The sequence below is a fragment of the Leopardus geoffroyi genome, chromosome D3, assembly GCF_018350155.1.
Source record: "Leopardus geoffroyi isolate Oge1 chromosome D3, O.geoffroyi_Oge1_pat1.0, whole genome shotgun sequence".
NCBI classification, from domain to species: domain Eukaryota; kingdom Metazoa; phylum Chordata; class Mammalia; order Carnivora; family Felidae; genus Leopardus; species Leopardus geoffroyi.
This window is the reverse complement of record NC_059339.1, coordinates 37,054,745-37,066,969: the sequence shown is the minus strand read 5'-3', so window position 1 is coordinate 37,066,969 and position 12,225 is coordinate 37,054,745. Positions and strand designations below refer to the sequence as shown.

Sequence of the window (12,225 nt, the reverse complement as noted above, 5' to 3'; positions counted from 1 at the left end):
TTTTTTTTTTAATATATGATTACCAGATATATCCACTATTCTAATCCAGTAGAATCCATTTGGGAGACCTTTGCGATAGAATAGGGCTCGCTTGTTATTCAGAAACTTGTAGGATTTTAGGTAATCTCAAACAGCAAAATTAGCAAGTCAGGGTCAGTACTCAGCTTTAAAAAATTAGGAAGTGCAAAAACATGTTGAGAGCAGTTACACTTACTCCATGTTAAAGATCAGGTTTTTGATACAGCCGTGAAATGATCTTCCCATCTTGAGCACTGATGTCCCCTCACCCTCTGGAACTCCCCCTATGTACAGGCTGGATACATTTATTGTCCTGCTTTCTGCTGATGGGCCCAACTTCATTTCTACAGGATTTGTCTCATCCATTTGGACAGTGATAACGCTAAAAGGTCAAAGGAGAAAAGAAAAGCTTTTAAATGTAATGAAACATAACTATTTTAATACATAATTTCACAAGTTCTTACTGAATGACAGAAGTTCCCTGAAGACAAATTTTAACAACACTAAGTGAATAAAAAGGTGAGTCTTAAAAATTAACACTTACAATTGAACATCCTCCCAAAATGAATCACGTTATTAAATACTATTGAGTTCAATTCACTTGGGGAGAGTATTATTCTTTTACTTTACCTGTGATAAAATGTCCAGCATGCTTTTGAAACATTTGGTCTACCGCTTTGAAGGGATATATGTAGGAATGCTGATACAACACTATTTACTATTTTACTATTTGTTTTCTGTTTACTGTGTTCCTACTTACTGTTTGACATTATTATTTAGTATTGATATAATGCTGTCTACTCACACTATGGTACTATCTGCCACAGAATTAATCTGATGTAAAACATTTTATACTGGGCCCCAGAAAAGAGCAGGGTTAAGGTTTTTTAATTGCAAAAATTCCACAAATATCTTATTACCAAGCAGATGAAATTACTTTTGAGGGAGGTTTTCTAGAAGGGCTCCAGAGTTATTCTGGAGCTGTAAACTCTCTGAATTTTCCTGACTTCATCCTAGTCATCCCAATCATTTTACTGCAAAGAGTATCCTAACATGGTTCCTACTGTCGGTCACCAGGCCTTGTATGTGAATACCTCCCAGTCCTCATCAGAGAGATGGAATGCTCTTGCCCGTCACCATATGTGCCGTTGGGAGCATGCAGGACAGCTCTTCTCAGGTTTGCTCCGTCCCCAGAGTTAACGTGCACTTCAATGTGGCCGTCAATCAGCATGATGGAAAAGAAGGGCTGGGAAGGTTGCTGAGAGATTTTCAACAGAAAAAATATTGCCACGTGATTTTTAAAATTATGAAGACAATATGAGAGTATTAACAAGCAACTTATTAAGAATATCACCATCTAACACAACTCTTTTAAATTTTGTATATGAGTTTCTAATCTCTGTTCATATGATTTACATTCTGCTTTATGCTCTTATCATTAACCCTATCAAAGATTTCCCTTTCTACTTCATACTTTTTATTGCCACCATATGTACTAACAGATACATATACTGTAAATCATTGACCGATTTATTGTTAAAAATTTAGTTTCCAATTTTTCTTACCATACATAGTACTTTTGTTTTTTGCCTGTGAACACTTTTTTTTTTTTTTTTTTGGCCTAACGTTTCTAAAAGTGGGTTTAAAAGGTGTAAGAGTTTGGAAATTATTAAAGCTTTGAGAACTATTTTGCACATTGAAAATCGGTCCACCAGCAGAACGGGAGTGTGAGTGTTTCACAATGCCCTTGTGAGCATTCTGTTTTGCTGAACAAGCAGCAAACTATGATTAAGATTGGTGGAGGCAGGGCACCTGGGTGGCTCAGTCAGTTAAGCATCCAACTTCCACTCAGGTCATGATCTTACAGTTTGTGGGTTCGAGCCCCACATCGGGCTTTATGACGACAGCTCAGAGCCTGGAGCCTGCTTCAGATTCTGTGTCTCCCTCTCTTTCTGCCCCTCCCCCACTCGTGCTCTCTCTCAAAAATAAAGTAACATTAAAAAAAAATTTTAAGACTGGTGGAGGCAAACAGTCTATTGGTTCCTCAAAAAGTTGAACATAGAATTATCATGTGACCTATCAATTCCACTCCTAGGTATATACCCAAAAGAACTGAAAGCAGGTAGTCAGACAAATACTTTGATGTGAATGTTCATAGCAGCATTATTAACAATAGCTAAAAGGTAGAAACAACCCCAAATGTCCATCAGTGAATAAGTTATGTACATATAATGGAATAGCAATTCAGCCATAGAAAGGAAGTACTGACACATCCCACGATGTGGACAAACCTCACAAACATGCTAAATGGAAGACACAAAAGATCACGTGCTGTATGAGCCCATTTATATAAAATACAGATCATCAGGAAATTCAGAGATACAGAAGGAAGACCGCTGGCCACCAGGGACTGGGCTGCTGAGGGGACAGGAAGGGCCCGCTTGACTGCACAGGCTATTATTTGGGTGATAACAATGTTTTGGAACTAGATAGAGGAGGTGGCCTCACCACATTGTGAAAGCACTAAATGCTAACTGTTCACTGTAAAATGGTTACTTTTATGTTCTGTGAATTTCATCTCAACTAGGAAAAAAAGAAAAAGATTGGTGGGGCCCATAAACCACTCTGTCATGGTTAGACCTTCGCCAAGTGGCTCATGAGGCACTAGGAGTCTACACACTGGTGTTCCAGTCCTGGCTCAGACATATATCAGCTGTGTGACCTTCAGCAGGTTAACAAGGTTCTCTGAACCTATTTCCACCTCAGCAAAACGTAGGATAAGCAGCATTCACCCTGCAGTGTGGCTGTGATCATCACACAGCAATGTCTACAAATAATCTTGCACAAAAGAGGACAGTATGCCGTGACCTCTACTTCATTAAGACCGTAAATTAGCATTCTGTAAAGCCTCTTCAAATTACGTGATATATGCAAGTTTGAGCAAAAGAAAGGGTAAATCTATGCTCTTAAAATGGAATATAAATATGGAAACCCATCAACTTTTCTCTCTTCTACAGCTGCCCCACTGTGCTGATCACAGGCCACATTTCTCTTTCTGCTGACTTCAATCCTATTTGTAGATAAGGAAAATTGTGCTCCATGGAGCAGCACACTAAAAAACTCTACAGAACTGAAGGATTTACTTTCTTAGCCTTAGAATGAAGAGTAGCCACCATAACATGTGGGAAAAAAGCTCTGAATGAGCTTGAAAAGAATGAGGGGTAGACAGCAAGTATCTGCCTTCTCAGTAGCTAGACAAGAAAAATGACTGTGTACCACAAAGAGGTCACTGATTCATAGGGGAAGACATTCAGCGATAGTAACTGCTACTTATTAAAATGCACACTTATAAATGACTGGCCACACTGCTACGATAATGTTCACGACCAAGTCATTTTCCAACTAGTGCTTCTTGAGCTTGTGGCTGAATAACAATAGCATTTGAGCTACTCACCCCGTGGGCCTGCCGATGACCCTGCTTCTCCCCATGCCTGCCCAGGGCAGCCAGGATGATGCCACTGCTGTTCTTGGTGGCAAATGTTGCCAACAGTTCCGATTCTGGCAACAAAGACCTGGGTGACAATTCAACGTAGCCACCTTTCAAGAAGCTAACAGTTCGGATAGGCTGGTTAAAAAGGAGGCAAAAAGAACACCATCAGGACTCCTAAGCACTGAATCGTCCATGGTGGGGTTTACTGCTGGTCTCCCCATCATCTCTTTTCCATCCATCTCACTGTGTTAGATTTTACTACCTTATTATGTTGGTAAGTCAGTGGACATGTGCAAAAACTCATTCAAATATTAATAAAAGGCTTCCCACCTCCAGTATACAGCCTTTTCTCACTCCATAGGAATTTCTGAGTAAATCAAAGGTTGATCTGGATATTTCCAGGTTTTTGATACAGCCCACATAGCTTTTGCTGGTGACACCTTTCCTGTAGGGAAGGGCACAAGAACAACAAGATTTGGATTTTATAACTCCATTTTTGAAAGAAGGAATAAAAATAGACCTACAGGTAAAGAAGATCTGCTTCTATGTGTCATTCTGCAGAAATGTCTAAGTCTCCCACTAAGAAGGATATTGATGGTGAAGACTTTAGGTCTAATGAAGGCTCTCCTTAGGACCAAGGAAAGGGGTTGAATTTAGGGAGTTTCACTAAATGGCTACCTAGACAAAAATGCATCATATTTTAAGGGAAGGTACTGTAGTCACTGCAATTTAAATATACTCATTAAAACAGGCCAATTATTAGAAAGACAGTACACAGTCATAAGGAAACAATAGCACATAGATTGAAATCCAAATCAATACTATATTTTTCTTTGTTGTTATTTATTTTTAGAGAGTGTGTGTGTGCACAGGCGAGGAGCGGAGAGGGAGCAGGAGAATCCCAAGTAGGCTCCTCACTGTCAGCAGAGAGCCTGATGTGAGGCTTGATCTCACAAACTGTGAGATCATGACCTGAGTCAAAATCAAGAGTTGGATGCTGAACCAACTGAGCCACCCAGGTGCCCCACTACCATATTTTTCTTAATAGAAGTTGCCACACTGCTGGTTGGGGTGAGGTTGTAATATGATCAGTCTCTCATTTCCAAAATATGGAGATGACAACATCTCTAAGTTATATTCTGAAGCATCAGCTAGTCACAGGAGAACTCTGAAGTCACATGGTTTCCAGCTAGAGTCACATCTCACTTTCCCTCTGTGGTGAGTAGTGAGCTGCAGACCATTAGGCAACTACAAGATTTAGGGCAGATTTTAACTTTTCTGGATATGTTTCTTCCTTTGTAATTGAAGAGGGTGGTCTTGATAGATACCCAGGTCCCTTCTAGCATAAAAGTCTGTTATTTGGAATGTCTTCCTGGAAAGGGGGATCTTTTCTCCATTGTCTGCACAGCGTCCATCTCGGTAGAGTACAGATGAACTGTGGCATAGCTTGTTGCTACAGGAGCACCCACCCTGCTGCCACCATGTGAGGAAACGATATCTGGAATCGGGAATTAGGAGACTGGCTTCCAATCCTGGCTCCATCCTGGCAGAGGGGTAAGACCTGGGACAAGTGACCAACTCCCCCTGAAGTTTAAGTGTAATTCATTTCAAGATAGGGTGTGGGGGGAGGGTACTGGTGACTGTGGTGGTAAGCTGTGTCCCTTGGAACTTTCAGAAATTTCTGGCAAAGAAGAGGGGTGAGGAGTGAATCTGGACTGCTCAGCTTAACAGCAGCCAGTGTGGACGCACTGCCGTGCCACTGATTAGGACTGCATATAAGAACTCAGCTGTAGTTAGTGCGGTAGTAGTAGGGTAGTAGCTGTGCTACTAACTTCTTTGAAGACCACTGGGCTCGGTGAATCAGTTTGGACATTTGGTAATCCCACTCCCCAGAATCTATCTTGCCTCGACTGCTGGCCTTTGGTATAGGAGGTTTTTGTTTTTAATGGTGTGAAAGAAACTTCGGGCTTCATTTGTCCAGTCCAAAATGACACAACTAAGAGCAAAGACCCACAGAGATCTTATGTAAATTATTAAAGTCACAAAGCTAAACATGAATCATTGTTACAAAAGGATCTCATTGCCTTCTCTGCCACCTTTCTTCCAACTTCTTGATGCTGGTGTTTCAACTTTCACATACGTTACTCATTCTCATCACACAAAGGAGAAATGCAGACAGCATGATTTTTTTTTTTTTTTTGCCCTGAAAAAGATTCTACTATTCTGAAATGTCTAGAAGGAACAACTTATGATGGAAAATGGGGTCTAAGAATACTGTACCATATTAAGTAACAATTAGTAACAATCACTAGATGTTCTAAAGGCAACAAATAGAAAATCATTAATTTTGCTGCAGGAGGATTTCTTTACATCCCAATTAGTAGACACACGGTGGTTTGAATCAAGGCAGACGTTAGGGATTAAAATTTGTCCCCCACAAGATGATGAAGTCCTAACCCCCAGTACCTGTGAATGTGACCTTATTTGGAAATAAGGTCTTTTTAGATGTAATCAAGTTAAGATGAGGTCATTAGGATAGGTCCTAATCCAATATGACCATTGTCATTATAAAAAGGGAAATTTAGGGGCACCTGGGTGGCTCAGTTGGTTACGTGTCTAGCTCTTGATTTTGGCTCAGGTCATGATCTCGTGATTCATGAGATCGAGCCCCACGCCGGGGTCTGTGCTGACAACATGCAGCCTGCTTCGGATTATCTCTCCCTGTCTCTCTGCTCACATCCAAAAATAAATTTAAAAGGGAAATTTGGTCACAGAGACATACACAGAGGGAAGACAGTGTAATAAGAAACAAAGAGAAAGCCATCCACGAGCTGAGTAATGCCTGAAACTCCCAGAAGCTAGGAGAGAGGCATGGAACAGATTCTTTCTCACAACCCTCAGACGGAAGCAATTTTGCCGACACCTTGATTTTGGACTTGTAGCCTCCACAGTTGTTTAAGTCCCCTGGCTTGTGGCACCTTATTATGGCAGCCCGGGGAAACTGACACATTTGGCAATTACAGGCATGACAAATGGGCCATGTGATATACCTTACAACTCTTGACCTAGGTAATCCACCCACATAAATTGGATCTTTATCTAGACGATTGAGGTCAGAAGATGCTCCCGGAGTTTCACCTTGCTTCGTTTCTTTATAACTGGTGTTATATGCATCAATAACTGCTAGGAGTCCTAAAATGAGATCAAATAGAAGAGACAAGAAAATGAAAATCACTTTCTGCATTAAAGTAAAACCAAAGTTCATTTATAAAGACATACTCTTTCACATTCTGCACATTTGACCAGGGAGTGTTCTTGACTATTAAATCCTCTGTACAAAAGTCAGTGAATCCAGAATATACAAAACTAAAATGACAGCAGTATGTGTGTGGCAGAAAAGAGAATGGATTTGATCCTTGATTCCAATTCAGCATTTAATGTTAAGTAATGCACCTGGAAACCATAGAAAAATAGAATTATAACGTTTCTCCAGCAAAATGTGAATCCTGGCGTTTAGCATTTCAAAGAAAACAATGGCTTTCTATTAGAGTATCATTCAAGAATACCCAAGGAGCCACAAAGTACACAAAGACTGCTGATTTTGGAAGGATTTCTATTTCTATGAGGGTGACCAGTATCTCCTTGCCCTTCTGTGCACTTAACTTGCTTTCGGTTTCTCTGGAAGGCAATTTTATACCAGGTTCCGTTGTTATAGCGTCTGTCTGTAATAAGAGCAAGAGGCCCTGAACCCAGGTCAACTGTAACTCTAACTCTGCCACGCACCAGCTCGATGGATACAAAGTCTTTCTGTGAAGAAGAGAAAAGAGTTACCCAGGGCTATGTCATTCTTACGGATCCCCTTTCCCTCCCAAGGCAAGGATGGCAGAAGTCTTCCAAAGTCAAACTCAGAAAACTGGATCTGGCCTAACAGTCAGAGGTCTCTGTTAGGAAACTAAAGTGTCCGGGAAGACTTTCTAGAATACTACACTGATATAAAGGAGAGAAATGCATTGTTGCCCAAATCCACAACTCAGTAAGAGAAATGGAATCTTTGTATCTTTTTCATTGAGATTACATGGACCAGTCCTAAAAATAAAACTAGAAGATCCAGAGAGATCACGTGCACAATAGGATAAAAATAACATGAAATTCCTGTCGATGGAATTCAAAGGCCACAGTGATCACAGTGAATGTGGAGCAAGATATATGAAAGTCAAAATTTAATAACAAATGTTACTGCTCTCTACAATGATTGGAAGGCTGTTTTCTGTATTCGAAGGCTGTACTGTATTTTCCAAAGGTTCTTTGGTGAATTTATAATACATTTCTTAAAACGGGGAAATAGTATGGCATACATATGTATACATTATATTTGCATATGCTCATAAAGCAGTCATTAAACATAAATATCCTCCTAGCAATCTGACTGTATATACACGGTGGAGTCTGCTGTCCCATAAAGCCTCTTACAGTGCCATTTGAAGCAAGGTAGAGAAGAAGCCCGTTGGGTGAAAAGGTACTAAAAAGCATAATTATCTGAGTCACGGTAGCCCGGAGCGTCTTCTCCACAACCGAATAACCACTCCCATCAAAATGGAAGGACGAGTCTTCGTTCTGGGGGCTGCAAAGCAGAGCAGATGAAATACAATCTATTCTCAGGAAGGTAGTTAAGGAGAAGAAATACCTTTACTGAGTTCTCTCCCTCACAAAAACTGGTAGAGGTATTATTTCCATAATCTGATAAGAAGCATAAATCATATCTTAAAATATGCCTGCCATGAGATTATGCAAAACAAATGCCAGTTGCTTTATATGGAAAGGAAAATGTAGGCAGTGTTGACTGTAGTAAAAAGGAATGTCTTCAAAGGATGGATAACTGCTCTAAATATTTCTACGTATCAAGTAGACTCTTTGTTCCAGTGTCCTATAATGTAACTGTCCTTTCTTAATTCCAAAGCTTTCAGAGTAATTTTTATATTAGCATGTTATCACCCTCTGCTGGTTTTAACTAATACATCAGCTAAACTGGAGTAATGATGGAAAACAAATCTACATCAATGTAGCAGGACCACTGTGCAAAAAAAAATCACTGACATTTTATATATATATATATATATATATATATATATATATATATATAATCAAAAATCTGCAGGATGAACTTAGAAAAAAGTTATTTAATACAGACCTCAGTACTTCTCAGGTGAGTGTTGTTTTCTGGTCTTCCCCACACCTCAAAAGGCTGACTTTATTCACGCTTTAATTACAAAGTAAGTTTATCTGGAACATGTCCTAATAGGTTTCAAAAATGTTTCTGGGCTTCAGAGTGAAACTTGGACTTTGGTGTGTTTGGGGTAGGAATTTGTACTCCTCCCAGTGGAATAACCAAACTCAGTGCATATCTCCAAGCAGGACAAGTAATCAAACGGTGACACTGTTTCCATCCACAGAACAAACATAGGTGCTTTGTGAAACCTGGGGTTTCAAACTGATAGCTTCCCACAGTCCAGTTTTTTCTAAAGATTGCTGTCTTTCGACCTCTTTCAGGAAGTGTATATAACTTAAAGGAAACGCACTCTGCGTAAAGAAACTATAGGCAGATACCATATGGTTTCACTCTTATGTGGATCCTGAGAAACTTAACAGAAACCCATGGGGGAGGGGAAGGAAAAAAAAAAAAAAGAGGTTAGAGTGGGAGAGAGCCAAAGCATAAGAGACTCTTAAAAACTGAGAACAAACTGAGGGTTGATGGGGGTGGGAGGGAGGGGAGGGTGGGTGATGGGTCTTGAGGAGGGCACCTTTTGGGATGAGCACTGGGTGTTGTATGGAAACCAATTTGACAATAAACTCCATATATTGAAAAAAAAAAAAACAACATCCGACTTCGGCTCAGAAAAAAAAAAAAAACAAACAAAACAAAACTATGGCTTCTCTGTTATTTAATTCCTAAAGCTGTGACTTCCTACAAGCATGTTCCATTGCTCTAGCTCTTGGCTGACCAGTTTCATGGGGTTAAGGACGCGGACTCTAGAACCAGATTGCTGGGGTTCAAATCCCAGTCCTTCAATTTACTAGCTGTGCGAACTCGGAAAAGTTACCTAATGTCTCTGCGCTTCATTCTTTTCATCTATAAAATAAGGAAAACAGTAGCTCTCAGGAAGGCTGTGCATGATTTAATACATGTCAAGTTCTTTAGACAGTGCTTGGCACTTATATGTTCAGTACATTTAGCTCTGATGATTCTGCTTTGTTCAGAGGTCCCTGAAGGGCTGCCATTTTGCCTCTTAAAACCTGAACCTCAAAAATTAAGTACCTTTTCAAAGAGCACACCCAAGAAAATAGTGAAACCAGGTTTCAAACAGAACTCCAGAAATCTGTCTTGTTCCGCTGCACACACCCTCTCCTTCCCCAGAACTCCTGAGTTCTCTGTTCTCAAGAATGTGGACTCTCTACTTCTGGCTTCTCTCCATCAGCAGGGCCTGCCCCAATGAGGCAGCACAAAGAGGGGTGCATTCAAATGAACCAACTTGTGAATGCACGTCTTCAGAGGTTCTTGACCCGGGGTCAGTGACACACTTCTGGGGCTTGTCCCCTTGTGGGTCAGGCTTCCATTCTATAACCATGAGGCCCAGGGGCCTGATCGCAGGTGGGCCACAGGAAGGCAGCTCCAGGCCCCTGCCCAGACAAGAGGCCCCGGGACAAATGAAAGCAGGGTTGGCAAGAGCACTTTACGGAAAGCTCTGTTCCAGACCCAGCAATTCCAGGTGAGAGTCCTGTAGTCAGGCAGGCCTAGAGAGACACTCTCCCTCCCCAGCCCTCAGCCCTGTGAGCCTTAAAGAATGACTAGGCCTCTGGTCCGAGCTCTCGCTCATGACAGGGGTAATACCTACTGTGGTACCACCAGCACTCTGGGCAGCTGTTACGAGAGTGAGTGGGGTAGCACCTGGGCCCAGGCCTAAGATGCTGCTTCACCTGTCACCTCCTCCTGCCACAGCACAGAGTACTTTCTCTGTGCTTTCATATGGCTCTCTCTCCTATACACCAGGAGATGCTGGAGGAGATGATGAACTCATGTGACTGACGTTGACCTTGCCAGCACCTAGAAGAGTGCCCTGAACGCAGGCGACTGACCTGTCCCAAAAGTCAGCTACACAGCCTATCACAACATCCACCCATAACTAATACAAGAATAAAGTCCTGTTAATCAAAAAGGGTTTTTTTTCCATATTTAGGTGAAAACTGTTAGAATCCACGGTTTCTTTTGTAATATCCTTTAAGAATTTAAGAGATTGTTCATAATTATTAACATACATTGATAGCATATAAAGAAGTGTAAATATATTCAAGGAGGAATAAAACAAAAAATCCAATTCATTTGGTTGGTAATATAAGTAAAAGGGGCGCCTGGGTGGCCCAGTCGGTTAAGGGGCCGACTTCGGCTCAGGTCATGATCTCGCGGTCCGTGAGTTCGAGCCCTGCGTTGGGATCTGTGCTGACAGCTCAGAGCCTGGAGCCTGTTTCAGATTCTGTGTCTCCCTCTCTCTGACCCTCATGCTCTGTCTCTCCCTGTCTCAAAAATAAAAATAAAATGTTAAAAAAAATTTTTTTAATAAAAAAATAAATTAAAAAAATATAAGTCAAAGTTACAGGTAAATGTTTCTATTGAGAAAATTATTTTTTTTAATCTAAAGGACATCAGTTGACCACACTAATGATTTAAAATGGCAGGTTACACGCAGAGGTCCAAAGCACACTGAATTCTAAACACTGGTCTGCTAAAATGGATTCATTTACTAGAATTAGTTTGTTAATTCTTTGAGCTCAAGTCTTTGTCTAATAGGGTAGGGATGGTTGCCTAAAATGAAGACAATTCAGTTTACAAATACAGACAGAAAGCATCAGCTGTGTCTGTCTCAGCACTTGCCATGGTATGTGTTCTGTGGAACACCAGCAACTCTGGAATGCTGCTTTTTAGAGAGTTTGGGATCAAGTGAGTTTGGGAATGGTACAACTCCAGCCCATCCCAAGGACAAGGTTACTGCACATTCGCACATTAGAGGCTCTGGATGCTTCACAATCAGGAAATGTACTTAATCATTTAACGCACTGTTTCCCAAACATTTATGGTCAGGACACACCTGACACCCCCACTTTAAAAAAGTATTTATTAATATCCTATCAAACTAGTATTCTTTAAAAAAAAACACACACACACAACATACTTTAGAAGTGGTAGTCAGTATAAGAATAGCCAGTTGATTTGTTCAGTGCCCAGAAAAACATTTAATCAAAACTTTGAGCTAATGAGTCAGTCTGACCCTAAGGTTCAGCTGGGTGATCAGCCTTCCAGCAAAAAAGCCAGTTCCAGGACATGCGTCGGGAGGGTGGTGGCACCTGCCAGTCCCTCCTGAGTTTGGAGCAACCTTCCTCTTTCCCCGGAGGTCCGGGTTGGGTAGACATGCAGTGGGAGGGCAGATCTCAGAAGAAAACGAGTGGCCACATAGAAAATTGACTTCCTCTCCAGCAAAAGAAAAGAGCTAGCAATCATCAGATTCACTCATTGCTACAGTTTAAGGTCAGCGGTTTTAAGATAACCCTGAAAATGGCAGGTGAAATTGGGGATACTGTAACAGCTAAAGCATAGGGGGACATTTTCCATATTAGAAATTTTCCATCTCTGTTAAGACTTTCCTTTCTACAAGTAAGATTAATGATCT

The 12,225-nt window shown here is 40.9% G+C and overlaps 1 protein-coding gene across 3 annotated transcripts in view; it reads right to left on the bottom strand.

Annotated features, from left to right (window-relative positions):
* Nucleotides 1-12,225, bottom strand: part of LAMA1 (laminin subunit alpha 1) — a 168,478-nt gene that overhangs the window by 12,386 nt on the left and 143,867 nt on the right. For all 3 annotated transcript variants that reach the window (XM_045459554.1, XM_045459555.1, XM_045459557.1), the window contains exons 49-55: nt 7,979-8,129; nt 7,171-7,315; nt 6,559-6,700; nt 3,839-3,953; nt 3,473-3,643; nt 1,113-1,276; nt 215-400 (exon numbers count right to left, since the gene is read on the bottom strand). In XM_045459554.1, the coding sequence (XP_045315510.1) occupies nt 215-400; nt 1,113-1,276; nt 3,473-3,643; nt 3,839-3,953; nt 6,559-6,700; nt 7,171-7,315; nt 7,979-8,129 (1,074 nt within the window). The remainder of the gene's footprint in view (nt 1-214; nt 401-1,112; nt 1,277-3,472; nt 3,644-3,838; nt 3,954-6,558; nt 6,701-7,170; nt 7,316-7,978; nt 8,130-12,225) is intronic.